At 31.6% G+C, this 27,120-nt stretch overlaps 2 protein-coding genes across 2 annotated transcripts; one reads left to right on the plus strand and one right to left on the minus strand.

The window, feature by feature from the left end:
• The first annotated feature begins 1,156 nt into the window (after window positions 1-1,156).
• On the plus strand, window positions 1,157-4,311 carry LOC120088657 (actin-7). The gene is made up of 5 exons (XM_039046071.1): window positions 1,157-1,314; window positions 2,297-2,368; window positions 2,522-2,915; window positions 3,000-3,613; window positions 3,696-4,311. Exons 2-5 carry the CDS (start codon window positions 2,309-2,311, stop codon window positions 3,759-3,761), a joined length of 1,134 nt encoding a protein of 377 aa, XP_038901999.1. The 5' UTR covers window positions 1,157-1,314; window positions 2,297-2,308; the 3' UTR covers window positions 3,762-4,311.
• Window positions 4,312-7,904: 3,593 nt separating this feature from the next.
• On the minus strand, window positions 7,905-12,196 carry LOC120088658 (protein BOLA2). Its single transcript, XM_039046072.1, has 3 exons — window positions 12,059-12,196; window positions 8,391-8,413; window positions 7,905-8,301 (listed from the first exon to the last, which is right to left on the minus strand). Exons 1-3 carry the CDS (start codon window positions 12,119-12,121, stop codon window positions 8,103-8,105), a joined length of 285 nt encoding a protein of 94 aa, XP_038902000.1. The 5' UTR covers window positions 12,122-12,196; the 3' UTR covers window positions 7,905-8,102.
• Between the last annotated feature and the right edge of the window lie 14,924 nt (window positions 12,197-27,120).

Consider the following 27,120-nt stretch of genomic DNA (forward strand, 5'->3'; position numbering starts at 1 on the left):
ATTTTTCAATCATAACTAGTTTATACTACCAATAAACTTGATTCACTTGAATGATGCATTGATAATATACATTTGACAAATATACTACTGATATACTTGACAGCGATACACTCTTTTATACTATTGATATACTTGATAATGATACACTTGACAAATATACTATTGATATACTTGATAACGATACACTCTTTTATACTATTGATATACTTGATTGGTATACTGTTGATAAATTTGATAATGATGCACATATCTATATTGTTGACGCACTTGACTGATATTCTATTTATAAATATTTTTTTTTAAAAAAATTATAAAGTACTAAAAATTAATATTTTTTTCGCATGCAATAGACCCCATCCCCCAACATCTCTCTTTCGCCATTCACCGTACTATCCACACCATTTGCCCCTACCTCCGCTCCGCCTACCTCACTGCAGCCTCATCGCACGTCTAATCGTTGCCTGTTGCCGCGTGAAGCCTCTCCTCATCTACTTTTTTCTTTTTTTTTTTTTCTCTTTCTGTTGCAGCCAAATAGGAATAAAATGGTTTTGTTAAAACGAAAAAATTGGAATACAAAATAATAATACATCACATTTGAAAAGTTTGTCATATCTACAATTTTCCATACATAAAAGACATGCTTCCAATTATACATTCTAAATTTTCCACCCTTGCAAATTCTTTTAATTAATTAGATTATATTTTTATTCTTGATATAAAAGTCTCATAGGTATAGAAAACATTAAAATCTTATGGCGACACCTCATATCAATACTAAACCTATGAACATGTTAAAATATGGATAAAAATTGGGCAGAAATTTAACAAATTCAAGTAAATGGATCAAAATTAAAATGTAAAAAAGAAAGGAAATTCTGACAAATGAAAATGAAATAAGGGAAGGAAATGAATTAAAATCTCGAGGAAGAAAATGAAAATGAAAATGAAAATGAAAATGAAAATAAAAAGCAAAGGGAAAGAAAAAGGCTGTCATCCAGGTCACCCTATCTTTACCGGTGGTCGAAATCATTCACCCAAATTCTTCATTTCATCGGAATTTCATTTACATTTGCATTTGCATTTACATTTCATGTTTTTCATTTCTTTTTATTTTTTTTTAAATTTCTTTTTTCCCATATAAATACTCTCATTTTCCCTTCCCTTCTTCCATTCCTTCCTTCTCTCCATTTTCGATCTCACCTTCTCGCCTTTGCAACCGAGAGAGACTGAGCCTGAAATCGGAGAGTTGGCCGTCGATTCCCTCACTTGGCTCTTCCATTTTCATTATCTTCTTCGTTTTCTTCACTTATTAAGGTACGATTCCTCTTTCGATCTGGTTTTTTTTAGATCTCTTTTTCTGTTTCTCATTCAGATTTCGATTTGCTTTTGTTGCCATTTCTTTTTGTGTGTTTATCACTCTTATGAGCTTCGATCTGGTTGTTTTCTTTCATTTTATCAATCATCAGATTTTTTTTAGCTTCTATCTCTTTGATTCTCTTTTTAAACGGTAGTTTGTTTTAGTTCTGAGTTTTGTAATGTGAATCATGTGATTTGTAAATCGTAATGCTGTTTACTGCTGTAAGAGATGCTTTTTCTTTATTTTCCTTTTTTTTTTTTATCTGTTCTGGAATCTGTTTGGTTTGCGAGGATTCGGTGACATTTCTATCGGCATTTGCAATTAGATTCTGAAGTTTCAGTGGCTGATCTTTGACCTTGTGCGTGTTGTTATTGAAATTTTGTGGTACTGGGGCTGAGATCTTGTATTTATCAGAATTCGTATGTAATTTTCTAGATGCAATTGGTCTGCATGATTGGACTTGTGGAGAAACTCAATTAAAGATCTCAGCTACTACTTGCATTGTTCTGTCGATAAGTGATATTGAAATGTTATGGATTGAGGATCGATTATTTGCTGACGTAACTAATAGGATTCTTACATTAAAATCGTGCTGCTTACAGTTCCCTCCATTGCATCTGTTTGCTTCTCGTTTTCCTGTATTTCTTTTTCAGTGGAGTATATGTTCTAGATTTTGCCTATCACCTTTGCCAAGAATCAACCTTCGTTTTGAAGCTGATCCGTTTCTTCCTGTAAAATTCCAGTCTTTTTAGTAGTTTCCGTTTTGATTTTTTGGAAAGTGTTATTAGGTGGTGACGCTTATGATTTCTATTCTGGTCCTTGTATTACAAAGTGGATTGTCTGTTTTATTCTTTTATCTTATTGCCAATTCAACAATGCATTGCACAGATGGTCTTCGTATTCCAGGATATAATTTGTTCATTTGTGTGTACTTTTCAGTATCTATAAAAGATGGCTGATGCTGAGGATATCCAGCCACTTGTTTGCGACAATGGAACCGGAATGGTGAAGGTATAATCACTGACCTTAATACATGTAGCTGTTTTTCTTGTTGTAGATCTGCTTACGTTCTCAATAATTATAGCTGCTTTACTGGGTACGTTTTCTTTTCCTTGAGGCTGGTAATACTTAATGGGTCTGAAGTAGTAAAATTGTAATTTGTAGGCTGGATTTGCCGGTGATGATGCTCCCAGGGCAGTGTTTCCCAGTATTGTTGGTCGACCTCGACACACTGGTGTCATGGTGGGTATGGGCCAGAAAGATGCTTACGTTGGTGATGAAGCCCAATCCAAAAGAGGTATTCTTACCTTGAAATATCCCATTGAGCATGGTATTGTCAGCAACTGGGATGATATGGAAAAGATTTGGCATCACACATTCTACAATGAGCTTCGTGTTGCACCAGAAGAACACCCAGTGCTTCTTACCGAAGCTCCTCTCAATCCTAAAGCCAACAGAGAAAAGATGACACAAATCATGTTTGAAACTTTTAACGTACCTGCCATGTATGTTGCCATCCAGGCCGTTCTATCTCTGTATGCCAGTGGTCGTACAACAGGTTCACAGCCATTTCCTGCTTTCATCTTAAATTTGGGACTCTTAGCCTTTGATTTGGATAAAAATTTAATGAATTATTGAATAGGTATCGTGCTCGACTCTGGTGATGGTGTTAGTCACACTGTGCCAATCTATGAGGGTTATGCTCTACCCCATGCTATCCTCCGTCTGGACCTTGCTGGTCGTGATCTAACTGACGCTTTGATGAAGATTCTCACTGAGAGAGGGTACATGTTCACAACCACTGCCGAACGGGAAATTGTCCGTGACATGAAAGAGAAGCTTGCTTATGTTGCGCTCGACTATGAGCAGGAACTTGAGACTGCTAAGAGTAGCTCCTCAATTGAGAAAAACTATGAACTGCCTGATGGACAAGTCATCACAATTGGAGCTGAGAGATTCCGATGCCCCGAAGTTCTTTTCCAGCCATCCCTCATCGGAATGGAAGCTGCTGGAATTCACGAGACTACCTACAACTCAATTATGAAGTGTGATGTGGATATCAGAAAAGATTTGTATGGCAACATTGTTCTCAGTGGTGGTTCTACCATGTTCCCTGGTATTGCTGACCGTATGAGCAAAGAGATCACAGCTCTTGCTCCCAGCAGCATGAAAATCAAGGTCGTTGCACCACCAGAAAGGAAATACAGTGTCTGGATTGGAGGATCGATCCTTGCATCTCTCAGCACCTTCCAGCAGGTGAGATGCTCTCTACATTCACTCTTAACCTCTCTTTTGTTTCCATTTCTGGCACTAACCGATACTTCGTGTGTTTTACCAGATGTGGATTTCAAAGGGTGAGTACGACGAATCTGGCCCATCCATCGTCCACAGGAAGTGCTTCTAAGTTCAATATGTGCTTTGAATGGTGAGTTATTTCCTTTAGTTGGCTTTTTTTGTGTCATGTGTAATGTGAACTCTTTCGGTTGAGCACGGATACGGGTCCATGGAAGGAGGGTATATTTCTGAGGTCATTCATTCATATGCCCATTACTTTCCCCCACTGCTATGAGTTTGAGATTCGTAATTCTACTGCGTATTGACGGGTTAAGAAGTAATTGACCCTCTGGATGTTTATGTTGTTGTTGGGCAAAATCAACTCTCCTTCCAAAATCTTTCCCTTGTCTGCCTTTGCCAAATCTGTGATGCAACCATGTCTTTTTTTCTAGTAGGAGATGATTGTGATGTTTTTTTTTTTTGTTTTTTACTCTTTATCCTTCTCCCTTTTTCTCTCCTATTTCCTATTCCAAGTTCTTTCTTTTTTCGAGAACATTAATGTTAATAGTTATTGTAAGACAAATATTAGTCAGTTTGCTCCTTGCGGTCATAAACTTGCTATGCAAAATGATATTTTATTATTGGCTTGGAAGGTTTATAAGGGCCTCATCATATTCATATTTACATTTTCTTCAATTGTGCTTCTTAATTCTTCCCCCTATCACTTTCACAAAGCTAGATTAGATTGGAGCCTATGGACCCCAACTAATTTAGTAGGTGAAGTAAAATTCTCATTGACATTTTTATATTTTTGTTGAAATATCCATAATTTGGAAGGGCCAATTGAGAAATATTGAAAATATATTAGAGGTTGATATTGATATGAGGGTTCCTTCAATAGATATTTTGACATTTTTGTTGAAAATATCTATGAATTTGGAATCTTCAATTGAGAAATATTAAAATATATTAGAGGTTGATATTGATATGAGGGTTCCATCAATATTTTACTTTAGTAAGCTTGGATTATATTTATTAAATTAACTAATGCTTATGAATTCTTTATTTTCATGATTTTTCTTGCATATCATAACAACTTTCACATTTTGTTGACCTCACTTTAATATCAACTTTTTATTTTTCTAGAAATATATACATACATACATACATATATATATATTATTTATATAAAAGGAAAGAAAGTCTGGCATTTGTGATTGTGGGTGTGTAACAGGTTGGTCTTGAATTATTAAAGAGTGATTGATGTATAATTGTTGACTTTTGAATAGTGGTTGAGATGCATAATTTTGCTGGTTGACAACTGTTATTTATTGTTTTAAGATAATTTCATCAAATAATTTTTTCGATTTATTGCTACTTATTTATGCAACTTTCGCACCTTTTCTCTTCTTTTTGCGTTTTTTTTTTCACAACTGTTAGATAACATATTTGAGGTAGTAATTGATGCATTTGATCTAAGTGTTGGTTCTTTATTTTTTTTTTTTTTAGGAATTGTTTTAAATGGTAGAAGATACTTTTAAAATATAGTAAAATGTCATTGGTTCTGCATCATAGACTTTGGTAGATATTTATTAGAGAGGTCTGTCGTGCTCCATCACTAATAGATAATAACGTTTTACTATATTCATAAATAAGTTGGTTCATCTTTCTTTATTTGAAAATTATTCTATTTTTTTACCCATTTTGTTTAGGGTATGACAATAAACTTATATTTCATGTTCTTAGGTGCGCAGATATTTTTGATAATTTTATTATTTAAAATAAAATAATTACTATTTTTTTAGAAGAAAACTGCAGGGGATTTGTTGCTCTTTTATTTTTATGGACAACATGTACTTATATTTTTATCTTAGAATCCAAAAATAAATGAATATATAAAAAGTCTTAAACAAAGTCAATTTTGTGTAACTTTCTTTAAAATTAATAAGTTTTGAGAGTTCTATTACTTGTTAAATATGGGTAAATTTAGTCTAAACTGAATTGAAGATAAAAATTGCAAAAATGATTTAATTTGATGAAATTGAAAGTCGGGTTAAATTTGGTAAATCATTGCTAAATATAGGATCGAAAGTTGATTTTCTATAAGGGTTGTTGTGGACATCAAATTTTTACGGTTTAACCAATTAAGATGTGATTGTATTATCGATAAAGAAGTTGGAGTTTTAAATCTCTACTAACTTAAAAGGAAAAAAAAAACAATCGATTATTGGCAGACCAAAATGCTATTTTTTTTAATAGTACAAGGTCAAAAGTGGATGTTTAAAAATTATACCAAAATACAACAAAAGTGAAGGATAATACTTACCTGGCCTAGGCAATCATGTTTAGGTTGGAAATACAAACATGTATTCAAAACCTTCTAGATTGAGGCAAATATAGTAGAATAATGAGAAAAACTAAATTGGTTGATCTTATGAACTGAAATATAGACATTTAAAAATTTAAAGCTCGAGATTAAACTTTTTTTTTTTTTTGGGATTTGTATTAGATTTAAACAAAAATTTTAATTATTGTTTGAAAATGAAAGATTTGAACTTTTATGTTTTTCTAGAAGTAGCAAACTAAAAGAAATCACAAAAGTTTATCTTGCTCTACACGAGCAAATAACCAAGAAAGAAAATTGAATTCTCAAATTTGTGAATAGGCATTTGAGATTGCGCACACCGAGTAATCTCATTAGCAACATTATTGTTTGCTTTATAAGCCCGAAACATCACTATTTTGAACTTTTATGATTTGGTGGTAGCTTTTAGTTGAATTATAGAGGTAGTTTGCAGATGTAGCCATTAGGTCCAAATTAAAATCTGAGTATTTTGTAGATAATATAAAATATTTTGTAGAGATATAACACAATTTACATCAAATTTATAGAAAATGTATAAAATGATCAGTCAAAGTCTATCAGTGATAGACTTATATCATTGAAAAACTTATCTAATAGACTTATATCATTGAAAGACTTATCTATTAGTGATAAAAGTCTATCACTAGTTTATCAGTGATAGATGCATATTAACGGTAGAGTCTATCATTAATATTTTACTACAGATTAATGATATGAGATATTAATGATAAATTCTATTGGTAATCGGAATCTATGCTTACAACTTTTTTTTTTTTTTTTTTTTTTTTTTGTGTTCTTATGGTTTCTTTGGAAAAAGAGATAGCATCAATTACTTTGAATACTTTGTTGGGTTATCAAGGAAAGAGATGGAGAAAACAAAAAACAAAATTGGAGGAAGAAAGTGAGGAAGTGTAGAAAGAAAAAAAAAAAAAACATATTTGTCTAAAATCTATCAATGATATACAAAGTAGACTATATGATAATTGTGCAATGTGAATGAAGTCTATCTACCATGGTACCCTATCATTGATTTCTAACGATAAAACATCTACTAGCGACAGAAGCTTATCACCAATAGACTTCAATCGCACTACCATAGTTACTCTTATACACGTTTATAAACTAAATAACCACTCAACTAAGTAAAAACAAAACATGTGAATATGGACAATTTACAAAACTAACAAAACTAAGTAGAATGGAAAAAAAGAAATCTTTAAATAGTACCTGTGAATATTTGCAATTGAGCTATCAATAATGGACACATTAGTGATAGACCTAAAATCACAACAAATGTCTATCTCTAAAACACATAAAAATGTATAACAATCATATTCAACTACTAATAATCAATAAATACTAAAAAAGTTAATCACCAATATTACATCATTGTAACATAATCATACAATTGACGAAAATTTACATGTCCATTATGACTTACAGAATGATAACAACATTTTGACTGAAGTTAATTAAGTAATAGAATTATATATATTAAAGTATATCAACGACTATCTCATTAATGAAATTATACATGTAATGAAATTTATCGATGACCATCATCGAAGACTTCAATACAAATAGAATATGTATTGAAGCATATCAATGATCGTCAATACAAATAAAATTCAAACAAGTTCATGTCCAATTAAATTCTACTATGGATAGATTTCTATCACTTATAGATCAACTATCAATAATAGAAATTTAGAAATTTAATACTAATACGAGTATATCAGTGTCAAACTACTATAACCAAAAGTTCATATTTCCTTTTTCTTTATTTATATTTTTCCTAAAGAATTTCATTTTTTAGAATTTAATTACAAGTTCAAAAGTTTTCAATTTTAAGGCATTACCATCATAGACTTAACCTTTCCACCTTAAATAAATAAAAAAAAAAAATGGTTATTGATACCATAATTGTTGAGTTATGTTTAGATTAATATTTCAAAAGTATATCTGAAGCAGAGATATAAGGTACAAGCTCAAAAAATTTTCATACACAAGTACAGCAGAATCAGAATTACACCATTACTGTAGTGGCTACATGGTATGCTGCTTTATTTATACTACCATCAATGGCTCTTACTTATAAATCATGCTCTAAACTGTAGGTTTTGATTTTTCAGATTCTTCTTGTTGTTGCTTCCATTGTTGTGGGGTCAGAGCCTTCTTGATGGAGAGAGCATGAATCTGTTTCATTTCTTCCTCCAGAGCAGCATTCACCAACCGATGTCGCTCAAGCAACCTTTTCCCTTCAAATTGTTCCGAGACAATGTCAACTATGAAACTCGCCCCGCATCTGGTGGAGACAGAGATTGTTTTATGTTTTGGGAAAATGACCATAGAAATGTATCATAAAGTTTTCATCATGCGTGGTTTGGAACTTACCCTCCAGATGTATCAGTTACCTCCTGAAATAAACAAGGAAATAATTAGTGATTCAAGATGCTGATTTTGCTTGTTTCTCTAACATGAAGTAAACAAGAGAGAAATTTAAGTGATATACCCAGATGGTGTAATAAGGAAATAAACTTGCATATACTGTATTCACTGGTATTTTCATCAAAGTTACATTACATGGTTATGGGTAATCCCCATGCTTTTAAAAGTTCTAGCGAAAAATTCGAAGGGGAGGTATATCTGTAATGAGGACTTCATGAAGGCAAAGCTGGGTTATAACCCACTTATACTTGGAAACGAATCCTGTGGGGTAGAGTTATAGATATCCGTTTGCTAAGGAAATGAGGTGGAGGGGCAGAAATGGTAGCCATATTATGACAAAGGACGACCTGTGAATTCTGAAGGATGGGAATTTAAAACCGAATTGGGTTTGTGACAAGGCCAGAAACAAGATAGATTCCTTTCTTCTCAATGCCAGGGGATCCTGGAACGAGAACCTCATTAGGGACATGTTCCTCCATTTGGATGTGTGCGACATTCTCAATATCCCAATTGGCATTAAGAAGATTGATGATGTGGTTTTTTGGAAATTTGATAAAAGGGAGCAGTTTACAGTTACAAGTGCCTATCATTTAGGGGTTAAGCTGAGTAGTGTTACCTTACTCTTGTCCTCTTGTGGTGTTGAGCCTTCTAAGCTGTGGAAGGCCTTGTGGGGGCAAGGATCAAATCGAAAGTCAAAACTACTCGCTGGAGAATTTTTAATGACCTTATTCCAACCATATGTAATTTATATTCTAAAGGGATCTCTTCTGTATTGCTCCATTTTTTTGGGAGATCTCACATGGATCGATATGACATATCATGTGAGAGTGTAAGTTTTGGAAAGTCTGTGATTCCTGCTATCTTCTGTTGGCTTGTTTGGCGTTGGCAAGAGTTGGTGGTCTATTTTGGATTATTGGGATCTTTGGAGGTCCTCGTACGCACTTGAGGAGCTGGATTGTGTGTTGATTATCTTTTGGAGCTTATGAAATCTACAGAATGAGATCTGCTTCAAAAGAGAGTTCTTGATTCCGACTCTATAAGAATCAAGATTGAAAAACACTTGGGGGATTTTGATGGTTTCGAAAGCTCTTTTAGGGAAGTTGTCCAAGTAGCTTCGGCCCTCCCCCTTCTCGCTCCTTCCAATCATCCCCTTTGGTCTTTGCCAATGGCTGATAATTGGAAGCTGAACGCTGATGTAACATGGTCTAATGGAAGAGGCAGAGGAGGGCTTCGGTGTATTGTTTGTGACTATGAAGGTCAAGTATTATTGGAAGGTTGCAATTTTACACCCCAAAAAAAGAAAGAAAAAGAAAATGAGGTATCAATCTTCTGGAAGCTGAGACTCTAGCGGAGTGTTTGAAAGTTATTGAGCTTGAGTAGTCCGTAAAAAAATCCGCCTTTGATAGTTGAGTCTGGTGTGTTGGATGTTATTAAGTTTCTTAATGAGGAGAGACTTGCTGAAATTGAAGTCTTTATTGTGTGGATGTTCTTTTTGTTGGGAAGTTGTTAATACTCTGCATATGTCACATTCCTTGAGAGGAGAACAAATATGCCCATGCTATACTAGCTTTGACATCGTTGTTCTTGATCTGAAAAGTTGGTATTCTCTCTCCTATTTTTGATGAAGAGGTTGGGATGTAGCCGGTTGTGTGTTTGTGTGTGGTTTACACAGATTGCAGTAGTTGTCTCAAACAAAAAATAGGGTCCCGACACTATGAGCAATCATTGAAGTACAACAAATTACCATTAATCAAATTTGTTATTTAACTAATATGTTTTATTAAAAATTTAATGCATTTTAAATGAGAGACTAAAGAAAAATATATATTGTAGCAAACCTATAGATTCAAGATAACATACTGTAGCAAACCTAGGGAGTAAGGGTAAAAAACTGTAGCAAACCTAGGAGTAGAATAAGTGGTATTGAAACAAACCTAGGTTTGCAAAACTGTCAACCAAAAATGGGTTAGGCTGCTCCCACTTTTAAAGTAGTGAACCAAACACCCCCCTCATGTATAGAATTTGTATATCTACTAAGAAAATTCTAGCACTATGAGCAAAAAATTGACCAAGCTGACCTGGACCTTCATGTTGGACAACTTATTAGTGTGAGATGGTAGATAAGTTTTGTGTTTGTTTAAATTGGCCTAGTAAGGACTAGAACAAGAATAGCCTCCAAGGAAATATAACTTCTTTGTTTGAGTATAGCTCATTGGTTAAGGCACTAACTCTCTTCCTTGAATCTGTTATCTAATGCTCCAAATGTCCAAGCACGGGGGAGTTATATTCATATTTATGTTATTTACACTGTTTACGCTTTTGGTCTTAGGGTTTAGATGAGTGCGCTACATAAACTCTCTAACTCTACTGATGACTCTGAATCTGTCATATGATATTTTCTCTCTAATTATAAATTGTTATCTTCCCTTGCCTATAGACGTAGCTAACGTACTATTAGTGAACTATGTAGGTCTCTATGTCAATTTTCTATTGTTTACTTTTTTTTGTTTATCTTTGATTGTCGATTTCTTAACAATTGGTTTAGATCTTGAATCCCACGTTTGTTGTACTAAAAAAAAATTGTATACTATTGTTCACTTCTCTAAACCCTTTAATTGCACACAATCAATGAGCATCTGGCAAACTTCAGGACTCTTGCTTAAATATCAAATTGACAGCAAATCCCTTCAAGACATGAGCATGGTGACTCCGTTTTTGTTTTTCCTATTAAGTTGCTGCTATACTTTCAGTTTTCAGACTCCAATCAACTGCATATAAAACCCAGAATATTTTGTTCATAAAAGCAGTCCTCAGTTTTGAGGTTTTACTCCTATTTCGGAACTTCTAGTATTAAGTCCAGACACATTTCATGGAAGATTCACACAGTGTTCGCCTAGTAATCCAACAATAGTCAACATCACAAATCCATATCACCAAGTAACAATATGCTTCAACATTAATTTGATAACAATTTCGTTTTTAGGTTTCTATTTCTGAAAAAATGAATTTGTTCATTAACAACATTTTTGTTTGAAAAAACTTAATTTGTTTCTCAAACTTGAGCATTAATTCAAAAGGTGATTTCTAAAAGTAGAGAACAAGGCAGAGGAATTATCAGTAAGCCACACTAAAACCAAAATCATTACAAAAGGTAAATAAACCATGCCAATTGAACAAAAAAAGCCTCTTTAAAAATGAATGATCCCTAAATAAATTCACTGTGAATGGACCCTATGAATATCATACTCCATAAGGCTATCATATTCACCACTCAAACACTATATGATCAACAAGTAAAAACAGAAAGCAGAGGAAAAGCATCCATTGCATCAGAAAAGATAACCTTTCCCATTTGACTTGAAAAATCAATTTGCACAAAAGAAGTTGAAACATAAACAAACCCATCAGAGCTTTAGTCCAATTAATCAAATGTCAAAGCTCTTCTCAGTTTCATAACCCCAATTTAAAGCAATGAAGTAAAATAAGAGTTAGACAAGTTAAACTAGCAAGAACAGCATGCCAGTTAAAACCCCAGGTGATAAGAACAGGAAGATCGAAGATGATATGATGAGATGAAGAAGAAATTAGAGAAAGAGCGTGAAGAAGAAGCATACCAGATGCTGAGGATTCAACTTAGAGGTTAAAGTAGATTCGAGTTGCTCCTTTGTGACCCCCATCTTCTTCAATGACCTGGAAATTTTCTAGCGTTTCTTCTTCTTTGCTTTATATTTTCTCAGAGAAATGCATGCCAATTCCTAAAATGGGAGATAGATTCTCATGGATCGCCTTGGCAAAGCCCACAATGGGATACTTTAGTTGGGCCAACACCTAAAAATAAGAAGGGGACTCACAACAGAAATAACAATTTTAAAGTTTCATTTGACAAAATTATTTCAAAATTATAAAAATAGAAAAACAAATTTATATAATATAAAATACTAAGTAGTAAATGATAAAATTACTCTAAAATAACAAAATTAAGTTCAAACGAGAATGCAAAGATACATTACTTAAAAAACATCTTGAATACCACAAATATACTCTACCTAAACATTCTAGAACCACAAATACACAATATCTAGACATTCCAGAAGAAAAAATAAAAAATCACCCAATATGATCCTTAATCCTATAAAATGGGGGTGTTCATGGGTTGGGTTTGGTTGAAAAAATTTTTAGACCCAATCCAATTGTTCGGGTTATAAATTTCTTCAACCCAAATAGCTCTTATTAAAAAATGAACTCAACCCAACCCAAGCATTAAATATTTTGATTGGGTTGGTTCGAGTTATTTATTTAAAGTTTTATTCTAAAAAGGCAAAACTTAAATATGTAAAAATCTAATTTAATTATTTTCATATATTGAATTAAGATTCACAACTCAATTTCAATTTATATAGTGAAAATTTTCTTTCTAAAGTGCAAAGAAACTACATTTAAGAGTTTTTGAACAGTAAATTATTAAAAAATATATTGGAATTAAATAAAATTAAAATCAATATATGTATAAATAATTGTATTATAAATAACAAAAAAATATATTTTAAAGTTAATAATAAATTCGGGTTGGTTTGAATTATATTAGGTGAACCCATGAACCAACCCAACCCATAAAATTTTCATTTATTTGAACCCAACCTAACCCAAATGAGTTGATAGCCCAACCCAAACCGGTTTTTCGGATTATCATATTTTTTGAACGCTCCTATATGTGAGGGAAGATGACGACTAGGCGATGAGGGAAGTTATGGATGTCTACAGCAATTTCAAGACGATGTGACTATTGGAAATATGATTGCATTTGACATTAAACCAATTGTAAGTAGTTTCATCGTCTTCATTCCATGTGACCATTTTGCATAGGATCTTGAAAGCCAACTTTAAACACTATCAATCCCAGAACATCATTATTGAAAACGACGTTCAAAGTAGAAACAAAAGCAGGAAACACGTGTGCGAGCGAAAAAAGTCGGTGACCTGACAAGGGTGGTCGTCAAAAGCTAGCTAAGACGATGAAATTCAAGAAAGAGTTGCCGAACCAACGATTGTAGAGATGAGATTAAGAAGGAGAAAAATAGATTTTAGGGACAACTAAGTGAAGATGAGGAATATGAGATTTAGGGTTTTTTGTTATCTTGTTTTAATAATAATAATAATAATAATAATAATATTTAATACTCATTTATATGTTTCTTTTTAAGTACAACAAGCCATTTTTATACGTTTTACATAAAATTGAAAACATCGAAAATATGGAAAAAAATCAAATTAATTTGATAACAATATGCATAAAATAATGAAAAATATTTAGATACAATTGAATTTGTTACAAGCATTTAAACAAATTGAAAGTTAGTCGGATAAAATCAAATTTGATAAAAAAAAATAAAGTCAAATATAAATTGGAGAGAAAAATCATGAAGTTTTTGTTTATTATGATTAATTTGATAAGTAGTTAAATAAAATCTAATTTGATAATAAAATATAAATTCAAATATAATTTGGAGAGAAAAAAAAATTCAAGAAAGGAGTTCTATTTACAATTACATTGTATTCATAATTCCATTTTCATTTAAGCTTCAATAATTGACTGTATTTATAGAGACATAGGAAAAACAATAAGATGGTATAGGTAGATACTTATTTGTTTGTCAAATTAATGGTATAATAATATAATGAGATGATAATGAATAAAAGGTGTTTAAAAAGATACACAAAATGATAAAATTTAAATGAAATATACTGTTTGTTAGATGATAATATGTATAAAATATTAAGTAAAACCCTAATAAGGATAAAAAAATTTAATCCAAATTTAAAGTAATAAAAAACGAATAAAATAATATAAAATTTAAATATATATTATAAATTAAAATCAAAATGATGATAAACAAATTAAAGATGGATTAATTCGGAATATTTTTCAAAGAGTGGTTAAATTAAATCAAAATAGATAACTAATTTGAATCAATTAGGAAGAAAAATAAGAGAGAAACTGGTTTATTTTAAATCAATTCGTGACCTAGTCATCAAAATCTAATTTGAATATAAAAAATAAATTCAAATTCCAATGACGAAAATTATGGAATGACACTTATTTTCAGTTTTGAAATTGGATCTGTTAGATTATAATATGTTTAATTTGGTTATTAGTCCACCTCTTTCATTACATTGTATTTATATCCCAATTATTAATCAAGCCTTCCATTTATGCTGTATTTATATTTTAGTTATTAAATATTCTAGACATACGAACCAACCAAGGGCAAGTTAGGTATTATTAAAATGTTAGTTAGACAATTTCTAGATAATAATGCCTTGGCATTCTTGCTCAATCATCCCGTCTTCTTCTTTTCTTTTTTTTTTTAGTGTGAGATAAAAAGGGTTTATCTTTTTAGAATTTATTTTGGCTAGTTCTAAATTTTCATATATATTTTTTTTCACTCTATAACTTTTTTCAAAATTTTAATCCTCAAATTTTGACAAAATCACATTGTCTATGTGTACACCATGTTAGTTCTTTTTGTTTTGATTTTTTTTTAAAAATAATGTTAAGTTAGCAAGATTCAAGATACATACATATAATATACCAATTCGTAAGTAATTGAGTTGCAATATAACATGTATTTTAGTGGTATGTTTTACAAATGAAAAAGAATTAGAGTTTTTACAATTTTTTAAAAGAACACGATGAAAAAAAACTGTTATGTTTTACAAATTGAAAAAAATAGATTTTTTCTGGTTTATATTATAAAAAGGTTGAGAAAATAGGTGTATAGTTCAAAATTAATCAACTAAGCAAAGCAAAAAAAAAAAACCAATATCATTTACAAAAACTACATCATATACCCAACTCAACTCAATTCAGCACCCAAATATAGACTTTCTAACTCAATTCACCTCTACACAACAATCACAAACAATAATTACCAACTCAACTCAACTCTGTGCAATAAACACAGACAATTTTGCTTTCCAGATAATTTCTCTCTAGATAATAATTACCAACTCAATTCAACTCAACCTTCTGCTTTTATTGCGCGCCAAACGTCTCCTTAGTATATCCTCATTGCATTAGCTATGAGTATATTTGCTTCAATAAAGAAGGATGCAGATGAAAAGAATGAGTAATTTTCTGTTTCCGTTGGAGATTTTAAAGGATTCAAAATGATGGGTGAAAGAGGAAGTTGAGTGATTTTCTCTATTGGGGATTTGAAAAAGGTTGTATGCTTCACGAAATAATTGTAATGGGCAACATTTTTAGGACTAATAATTATGTATATAGCAACATTTTAAAAAAAATTGCAAATATAGTAAAATCGACTAGTGATAAGACTGATATTAGCGATGTCTATCACTTATAGACTTTGAGAATTGGAACTAAATGTTGTTATATTTGTAAATTTTTGCATTCGCTATATCTACTAATATTTTGGACTTGATTGCTATATTTGTAACTACCTGATTAATTTTTGCATCAACTTTTACTTTTTGCATAAAAACTCATCATTATTTTTTCATTAAATGAGTTTTCCTTTTATACTTTCCTGTGTTAAGTTAGGTCTTATAGACCCCCTTTATACTCAAAAGCACCCAAATTTCTTGAAAATTAGTATTAGTTTACCGAGCAATGATTAGGTGCAGCCTAACCTTTATACTTTTTGCATGAGAACTCATCATTATTTTTTCATTAAATGATGTTTTCCTTTTACACTTTCCTATGTTAAGTTAGGTTTCATAGACCCCTTTATACTCAAAAGCACCCAAATTTCTTGAAAATTAATATTAGTTTACAATGATTAGGTGCAGCCTAACTCTTATACTCCTCACATATTAACCACATAAAAATAGAATTCGAAAAAAAATCTTTTGAAAAAGCAAAAATACCACATGACATTATTTATTGGTTGGGATGCACCAAGATTCTTGGTGCATCCAAGTAGGGCTGGTAACAGGGTGGGGCGGGGCCAGGGATGTACTCCTCGTCCCCATCCCCACGGAGATTTTTAATCCTGTTCCCGCCCCATTCCCCATTTTGAGGAGTCAGGGTTGGGGTCGGGAATTCCCCATTTAAGGATCGGGTCCCCTGGGAAAAAATTCTCTACCCATTAATTTTTTTAAAATTTTTTTTGTTTAAAATTAATAAATATTTATAGTTCTATTGAAATGATATACTTTTTAGGTAACAAGTTAGGATTATTATTGTTTTATTTATTTAACTTAATAATAAAAAAATATTTTAACATTTCTCTATTTTAAAATTCAATAAAAAGTTAAAATTAATTATATTATGAAATAAAATTAAAAAAAAATAAAAACAGTAGCTTAAAACTACTGATATATAACAATATATAAAAAATAATATTATGAAATAAAATCCCGATCGGTACCCGCGGGACCTGACCCCACGAAATTTTTGCAAACCCTACATCCAAGAGAGCACCCCAAGTCTTTTTTTTCCTAGTTTACATGCATTTATTCATACTAGCTATAAAACATGTGGTAACATAAATTATATTGTTGAAGTTTCAATAACAAATTAATATAAATTTATTAATTTTAAATAATAAATATCTGACATAAGAATTAAAAATAATAAAATAGTTAATAGTCAAAACTATATTATATATATAATATATCTTATTTTATGTTAATTCACAACAAATATAAAATAAGTTGCATATTTGAGGATCTTTGGAACACGTGGAACATAAATTTTGATGGTGACATACATATTTTGAATAATATACTTTTTATGGGATTATAAATTGTAAATCTTTTACATGAAATAAAAAGTGTTTAAATAAGAATATAAACCATCAACCAACTCATAAACAATAGTTTTGCTAACATGCTTGTGTAATTAAAATATATATATATTTCCAAATAAAAAGCTAGAGATATATTTAATACTAATACCTTTGTTTTAGATCTTTGAATCTATCAAATTTAATTTTGTTGCTCATTTCTATAATTGTCATGGATAGTTTGAGTTCTCTTAACACAATGAATAAGAATTGTTAAATTTAAAACATGAAACACAGATAAAAATTTTTGTTCAAACAATTAAATAAGATATCTAAGATTCTGATAAAGTCGAAATTATAAAAATCTAATAAAAAATCTAATTTGAAAATAATAATATAAAATTTCATAAACTAACAAAAACTACATGCTTAACATTTAAATTTTAAAATAACACAAATTTATAAGTCTTTGTTATGATTGAAAAGGATTACACTTTATGTAACTATGCCACTACCAAAAGGAACAAAATTTTAAATACATTAAATAATTTATCAATAGGGAGAAGATCCATTTGACAAATTGAAAATTAAAAAAACTTATAATTTCCTACAAAGATCTATGAAATAGAAGTATTGATATAAAACTTACGATACTGAATGAAATTGTGGTACTCTTTACTTGCTAAGTCTTCTATAATATTGATTTGAAGTCAATTTGCAACTGCTATATTTTTTTAATATAAAATAATCACTATTATTAACCCTACCTCCTCAACTTTATCCTTATTTTCACATATGTTCTCCTCCCCTTTTCCATTCAAACCCACTTCCATTTCTTATCTATGGACCCAATTCTTATTTATTTTTGTTTTTTTTTTAAATTTCTCCCTATCGTCTCTTAAAAAAGATTTTTTTAAAAAAAAATAAAGAAAATGAAACTGAATTTCCTACCTAATCAAAATTTAAATTTGAGAATAACCCTACCTTTTTTTACAATTTTCCTATATGTTAATGAACAGTAATAAATCAAAATCTAAATATGAAGATAACAGCCCTACCTTTTTTACGGATATCAAGGTTTCGTTTTGGCATAATCCAATATTTTATTTATGAAGAACAAAAACTTCAATTATCATTTTACTTTTTCATCGGAGAAAATAAGTTTAGGGAGATCAAAGCTTTATTTTGGCATGATCCAATATTTTCTTTACGAAGAACAAAAACTTCAATTATCATACAATTCTTTCTATCATGATATTCTAAAAATGGAGATGAGGCCAAAGAAAACATTGGAGGAAAATTTGTATTTATTCTTTGAAAAATATTTACTTATTATGTGAAGGGTTGTGTACTATTGGTAAGGGATGTATCTATATGAATTTTAGTTATTATGTGAAAGGATTCATCAAGAGAATTCCATGGAAGAAAAAAAAAAGTGTGATTATTATCTATTTTTTAAAAAATTGTTATTATGTGAATTAAAATTAAATTACTTAAAACAAAGTAATACAAAATTTTGTTTTTGTTATTGTATTTTTCGGATAAGTATATCATTTAATAAGAAAAATTAAAAATATCAACAAAAACTCCCAAGGACTCAAAGGGGTGTGAACCTATTTACAAAATTAGGTAAAATAAATCTTGTTAAAAGATATCTGAATTAAATGAATTTTATTAGGGTGGGCCACCTTATCTAAATGGATTGCAATTAGATAAAAAAAAAAAAAACAATTAAAAGAATATAAGCCCACAACAATTAGATACAAATATATTAAAACAACAAAAATTTAATAAAATAAATCACATAATCTAAGAAATGAAAGAAAATGCACATTATAGAAAAGGAAGGAGATTGAATTTAAAATTAAAATTAAAAAAATAAATCAATTCCTATATGATATTCCCTTCAATTTTTAACTTCTCTCATCATATTCCTTTATTCTCTAAAAAATGTTTTTATATAAAAAGAAAATATATAATAACAAATCGTCACCATCAATCGATCAAAATTCACTTTGATCTAATTTTCTTGCGTCCTCACTTTGGAATGAACAAACAACTAATTAGGTTGTGAAACACTTTGTTCAATTTATTAAGCAACTACTTTTCATTCAAATTTAAATCTCATATCGAATATTCTATCTAAGTTTTTTTTTTTCTAATGGAATAACATCTTGAAGGCAAACCTTTCACCTAAAAAATTTTCTTGAAAAAAAAGGATGAATATTACCGTACCTCTTCATTAACTTGGTAAAATGTTTTTCTTTAAAGAACAAAAAAAATTTAGTCTTCATTATTTTTGGAAAGATTTTGCTTCTCATTGTTTTGTAGAGTTTGAAATTTTGTTATGATAATAAATGCATTAGTCATCAATTTCTTTAATTTTTATAGATACATCACACACCCATATACTTACAATGGAAGAGTTCGTCATCAAATCCAAATAGTCATGTCCCTTCAATATCATCAGACACCTGAATTATTACTTGAGTTGAAGAGCCATACTGAGTGCAAAAAAGAAATGATTAAAATATGTGAGGCTAAAATGGATTGGAGAAAATTCTCTCCTTATAACCTCTTTTAATATAGTATAGATATACATCATGAAATTCATCCCTATAATAAGTTTTGAATCTTTGAGTTTGGTCAGAAGTGGATAGAATTAGTAATTATTTGTCTTTTTATATAACTCCAGGATTGATATTTTTTTACTCTCCTATACTTGCCCACATTTAAGCCACAATCTATGTCCCACAAAGTTCTTCTATATACTCACAAATACTCACATTTTTTTTTTTTTTTGTTTTTTACATTAATATCATAAATACTTGTCCGAATTTTTGGATAGATGAGAAATCTAGCAATTTTTTATTACTATTTTTGTTTACGTTGGATAAGATTGTTTTATATTTGGCTAGGTTTCGTTTATTAGGTGTCCTTAATTATAGGGGTTGGGTGGTTGAAAAAAAAAAGGCAAAATCTTATAGTTTTAGATATTTTTTAAACAAGACTATTTAAGGTTGCTATCTTTTTTTTGTTTTATATTATTTTTTTTTTGTTATAGGACATTTACAAATATAGCAAGTACACAAAAAAATAATAACAAATATAGGAAAATACAAAAGAATTTATAAATATACTATAAATAACATACTAATCAGAAAATGTCCAAAAAAACCTAATTGAAGTCCATCCGTAATAGATTCCTATAATTGATAGACATATAGGTGATAAACATCTATTATCGATGGAAAACTTTTAGACTTATATCTATGATAAGACTATACTAGTAGTTTATCACAAGTAAATTTTACTAGTAATAGGAGTTTATGACCATATCACATATAGATTTTATCAGTGGTAGGAGTCTATCACTGATAGGTTTCTATTATTTGAAGTTTATTGGTGATAGTCAATTATAACTTCAAATAACATATAGAAATCTATCATTTATTGAAAACTATCACTAATAGACTTCTATAACTTATAAATTTCAATCATAGATTGTTCATCCATTACTCAATTTTGTTTGATTAAATATTAAATTTTTGTTTATCTATTAAGTTTTATGTGGCTCTTGTGATTGCTTTGAGAAAAGTGATGACATTAAATTACTTTAATTATTTTGTTGAATATAGAAAATTTATTAAAGTCTATCCGTGATTAAAAAAAAAGAAAAAAGATAGACTATATAAGTTAGTTGTGATTGAAGTCCATCAATCTTAATAGCCTATATATCTAACTATCTCATTTAATCTAGATGATGTGATAGATGAGATGGATGAAATGATCATTGCAATTCAAAATAAAGTGGTGCTCGACGAGAACAGATGAAATAACAAGAGATGAATAAGGTTGAGAAAGATTCATCAACATTTTCTTAAGCAATGCATAAGTTATGCGTTCATGCCAGAAACTCATAGTTAATGAACTTCACCTCTCAATTTTTGATGCCACACTACCATATCTCTAGGATGCATGTGATGAGTTTTGATTGCGAAAGACTATCTTTATCTCTAAAGTTACTTCTTTCCTTGTTAAATTGGTTCCACAATCGCTTCCTTTCTCAAAGCATTGATTGTTTTGTACTTAGATCAATCTCTCGATTTTTTCTTAACAATTCAATAAGCACATGTTAGAATATATGAACACCTACTTATGCATGACTTAGTGAAAAATGTCAACTACTCTCCCTCAACCCATGGATAATTTAGCTACTCATGCTTGTGGAAGAAGACAGAGATGTATGAAATATGGAAGGAATTACATTCATATTAAGAATAGTATTCTTCAATAACTACACTTATTACAAAAATAAAGGAAAAAAGATGCAATAAATAAAAGAGAAATGAATAAATCAAGCTAGGTGACAGTCTCTTGCTCCTTAAGGCTCTTAGTGGTGATTGTTGTATGTTGACTGCAATGATCTAGAGAAACTCCCTATTTTTTCCCAGACAATTATCGAGTTCTCACTCAAAATTCTCTCTTGATGGATGAAGTTTTTTTCATGTGAAAGTCATCGCCTATTTTTAATAATGATCTAATGCCTCACATTAAATTCCATGCCCTACTGCGTAGCTTGCTAAGCATCAGAGATCCACTGGCTGTGCAATTATCACATTGGCTACCAACTTGCTCTGTTGACTTGACTTCCACTGCCCACGTATTTTTCGTTTTCTATTTGTCAGGTTTTGCTTCATTGCATGGTACTATGCGTTGCAAAGTTGGTATTGAACTGATGCATTTTCAGCTGCAGCTAGTTTCGCTTTCTTTTTCATTCATCCTGCATATAAAAGTGACAAATTTCATACTTTTTCAAGGATTGTTAGTTTTGTAATTTCATGATCGCGAAGTATAATTATTCATGTAGATTTTTTGTCAAGTTGATGCATTTTCCTTTGATTTTTCTTAATTGTTCTCAATAAAAAAAAGCAGATTAACTTGTATTTCTACAAGTTATCAAAGTCTATCTTGATAAACCAATATTCTCCTTTAACATTGACAGACTACTTCAAACATGACTGAAGTTTATCAATGGCTATCATTATAGAATTATATTAGTGTGACAGACTTTAATATGTGATTACATTAGGTTTATCACTAATTAATGGATTCTCTCTTTGTCCATCACGTTCGTCATTTCGTTTATGCTTTAAAGTGTATCAAAATGATTGAAATCTAGCAATGATAGACTATTGTAATTAGTAGACTATTAATGATTGAAGTCTATCAGTGAAAGACTTCTATTGTTTAATTTATGCTTTATAGTTTATCAAAATGATTGAAGTCCAATAATGACAGACTATCAGAGTTAGTAGGCTATTAATGATTGAAGTCTATTAGTGATAGACTTATACTATTTATAAAATTATATTATTGGTAAACTTTTATCACTTATAGATTTCAACCATAGATAGTTTTGTTCAATCATAGACTTGATGTTGACATAATTATACCTATATTGAAGTCTATCACCGATAGACTTTTATTATTCATAAAATTATATATGTATTGAAATCTATCAATAATAACCACTAATAAAATTCAATTACTAATAGAATTTTATTTGTATTATACGGAGGCCTTTTTAAATATTTTTAAATATTTATACTTTTTAAATATAAAGCATTTTTTAAACTTTTTGCTATAAAGTGTACATATTATTGGGAATTTTCTATATATAAGAATTTCCCTATTATACTTCTATTATTGATTGAGTTTTATATTTAATAAAGTCTATCAATGACTACCACTAATAGAATTTTATATGTATTGAATTTTATCTATGACTATCATGAATAGAATTCTATTTGTACCGCAATCTTTCGGTGACCATCACTGATAGATTTCTGTTATCGATAAATTTTTATATGGATTGAGATCTGACCGTGGTAATCAATATAAATAAAATCTATGAATGATAGAAGTTAATAAGTAATTATCACTTATAGACTATTATTATTGATAGTTCGGTTCAGTCTGGGAAGTTCGCGGCGTGGGCGTGGGTTTCCGTCAGCGCCAGTTCGAGCGTGGGTGTCAGGTCCTTGAAGAGTCGCGCCGGCTGAAACTTGGGTGTCGGGTCGGACTTCGCCGATCTGACTAGCGGCGTGGGCTTGCATCCATCGAGCCGGCAGTTCACCGTTGTTACTGCATTTGGCAGCGGTTTTCGGAGATACGCGGGTCTACGCGTGATTCGCCGGTCAGAGGCGGGTAGCACACTTTTTTGGGCTGTTTTACAGTGGATTGTTCTCAGTTTTTAGAGGCGACATTGTGTGTGGATCTCTCAGTATCAATGGATCTTAGAATTACAAATTGGTGAATTCGTTGATTATCTGTAATTTGTAAATTCCTTTATTGCTCATTAATAAAATTAATTCAAGCTGGTTCTCAAAGTTGATGGTGTTCTTTACTACTTTCGATGATTGTTTGTGTTCTGTTTGGCCATCTAAGTTAGGTTCAAAAACTCTCACAAGTGGTATCAGAGCTCCAGTTGATCCAAAGAGGGTGTGTGGTAGTGTGTGCTGGCTTATTCATTCTTTGTTCAGGATATTTTGTTGGAATTATTTTGACAGATGGCTTCAATGTCTACACAGTTCGAAATTGTTAAATTTGATGGGAAAGGTGACTTCGGGTTATGGAGGAAAAAGATTAGCGCTATTCTGGTACAACAAAAGGTAGCCAAAATCTTAAACGAAGATAACCTTCCACCAACAATTACAGAAGCTGAAAAAATGGATATGGATGAGATGGCCTATTCGACGATAATTCTGTATCTTTCAGATGGAGTGCTTATGCTAGTAGATGAGGCCACTACTACAGCGGAGTTGTGGAAGAAATTGGAAAGTCTTTATTTGACTAAGTCCTTGCCAAATAAATTATATTAAAGGAGATATAAGATTGACTCAAATAAAGGCTTAGAAGAGAACCTAGATGAATTCCAGAAGATTATAGTTGATCTCAATAACATTGGTGAGAAGATGTCGGATGAAAATCAAGCAGTTATTCTTCTGAATTCTTTGCTAGAATCGTATCGAAAAGTTAAGGTAGTTATTAAATATGGACGGGATTCATTGTCCATGGATATAGTATTGGATGCCTTGAGAAGAGAAATCTCGAGATTAAAAAGGAATGCAAGGATGGAAAGTTACTCATGGCCAGAGGCAGAAGTGAGAAAAAGAACGGAAAAGGAAAAGAGTCGAGATCCAGGTCGAAATCAAAGGAGAAAAGTAAAAAGTGTTTACTATGTCATAAAGAAGAACACTTAAAAAAAATTTCCCTTTGAATAAGAGCAAAGAAGCATCAAGTAGCAAGCATACAGAGGATTCTAGTGCAGCAAATGTTACTGATGGGTATGATTCAACAGAGGTTTTGATGGTGTCCAGCAGGGACATTCAAAATGCTTGGATCATGGATTCAGGATGCATGTTTCACATGACTCCTAATCGGGATTTCTTGAGTGACTTTCAGGAAAATGATGGGGGATCAGTTTTGCTTGGCGATAATGGTGTTTGTGATGTAAAAGAAATTGGGTCAGTTCGAATTGCAAGACATGATGGTATGATCAGAATTCTTACAAATGTAAGGTATGTTCCAGAACTCAAACGAGATCTAATTTCTCTGGGTGAATTAGATAGAACAGGTTACAAGGGTTCGTTGGTTAAGCTGAAGGGGACCTTGAGGAATGGTCTTTATGTGTTGGAAGGTACTACAGTTTCAGATAGTGCTGCTGTTGCATCTGAGAAAGAAACAGATAAGTCTATGTTATGACATAACAGATTAGCTCATGTGAGTGAAAGAGGTAGATTAGCTCATGTGAGTGAAAGAGGTCTGCAAGCTCTTTCAGAACAAGGTTTATTTGAAGGAGTTAAAGACATTGAACTCCCATTTTGTGAACATTGCATAATGGGAAAGTCTACCAGAGTGAAGTTTGGGAAGAAAAATATTCTACTAAAGGAATTTTGGATTATGTTCATTCAGATTTGTGCGGTCCTACAAAGGTACCTTCTATGGGAGGTTCGAGATACTTTATGTCGATCATTGATGATTTTTCAAGAAAGGTGTGGATGTATCCACTGAAATAGAAGGATGAAGCTTTTGGGAAATTTCTTAAATGGAAAAGCGGGTTAAGAACCAGATAGGCAGATAAAGTATCTGAGGACAAACAATGGTTTAGAATTTGTGAATCACAAATTTGATAAGTTTTGTAAATTTGAGGGAATTACGAGGCATTTCACTGTTACGTACACTCCACAGCAGAATGGTTTAGCTGAAAGGTTCAACAGAACAATTATGGAGCGTACAAGATGTCTCTCGACAAATGCTTTATTACCCTTGAAATTTTGGGGGAAAGCTACCCAAACAGCCTGTTATCTTATTAATAGGAGTTTGTCTTCCACTTTAGGCCTAAAGACTTCTCAGGAGATATGGATAGGAAAAGCTCCAAGCTTGGATCATCTCAGAGTGTTTGGATGTTCAGCTTATGCTCATGTTAAGGAAGGAAAGCTGAATAAGAGGGCACTGAAATGTATGTTTATTGGCTATCCTTAGGATGTTAAAGAATATAAACTTTGGTGCTTGGAAGAGGGCAAAAATAAATGCATTATTAGTAGAGATGTGACTTTTAATGAAACAGAGATGCCATTTTATGTCAAAGAGTAGCAGAAACAGCAGACAGTTGATCAGGTTGAGATAGAGGTTAGAATTGATTCTAAAGCACGACCATCAGTTAGCTCAGGTGATTCTAGTGATCAGTCATTCAATTTTGATGGTAGACAGCCTCAACTGCAGAGGACTTTGATTGATGAGGGAGCTTTTGGTAAAGAAAGCTTAAGTAGTGTTGACCTACAAAACTATCAGCTTACACGTGACAGGCCTTAGCGGGTGAGGCAGGCTCCTACGAGGTATGGTTATGCTGATTTAGTTGCTTATGCTCTTACTTGTGCAGCTGGCAGTATTGAAGTAGAGTCTCTTACTTTTGAGGAGGCTATCGTATCTGATTCGAAGGAACAATGGAAGGATGCTATGGAAGTAGAGTTGTTCTCGTTGTAGAAGAATCAGACATGGTCATTGGTTCCAAAGCCTCCTAATCAGAAACTCATTCAGTCAAAGTGGATTTATAAAATCAAGCCAGGTACAAGAGGTGACAGCAAGCCTGGGTATAAGGCTAGACTAGTAGCTAAGGGCTACACTCAAAAGAAGGGAGTTGGCTTTCATGAGATTTTCTCTCTGATGGTGAGGCATTCGTCCATTCGATTAATTTTATCTATTGTTGTTCACTTTGATATGTTTGTTGAACAGATGGATGTCACCATAGCTTTCCTTCATGGTGAATTAGAGGAAGTGATCTACATGGCTCAACCTAAGGGCTATGAGGTGAAAGGAAAGGAAGACATGGTTTTTCGTCTTCATAGCTATGGACTGAAGCAATCGCCGAGACAGTGGTATATCAGGTTTGACACCTTTATTCTGAAGCAGGGGTTTCACAGGAGCTCATATGATGCCTGCGTGTATTGGAAACTATCTCAGAAAGGTACATATACTTATCTACTTCTATATGTAGATGATATGATTCTGGTGTCTAAGGACTATTCTAAAATCTGTGATCTCAAGAAACGGTTGAGTAGTGAATTTGAGATGAAAGATTTAGGTGAACTGAAAAGGATCCTAGGCATGGATGTGAAAAGAGATAGGGAGAAAGGTTTGTTAACCATTTCGCAGGAGAGTTATGTACATAAACTGCTTGAGAAGTATAATATGTCTAGTTGTAAGGCAGTTTCGACACCCTTAGCATCTCATTTCACGCTCTTTGTCTCAATGTCCTGTTACTGAACAAGAAAGGTTAGAGATGGCTAATATTCCCTATTGTAATATTGTTGGAAGTATTATGTATTTGATGATTTGTACTAGGCCTGACTTGGGATATGCTATGA

This window comes from Benincasa hispida, chromosome 10 (assembly GCF_009727055.1).
Source record: "Benincasa hispida cultivar B227 chromosome 10, ASM972705v1, whole genome shotgun sequence".
Classification (NCBI taxonomy): Eukaryota; Viridiplantae; Streptophyta; class Magnoliopsida; order Cucurbitales; family Cucurbitaceae; genus Benincasa; species Benincasa hispida.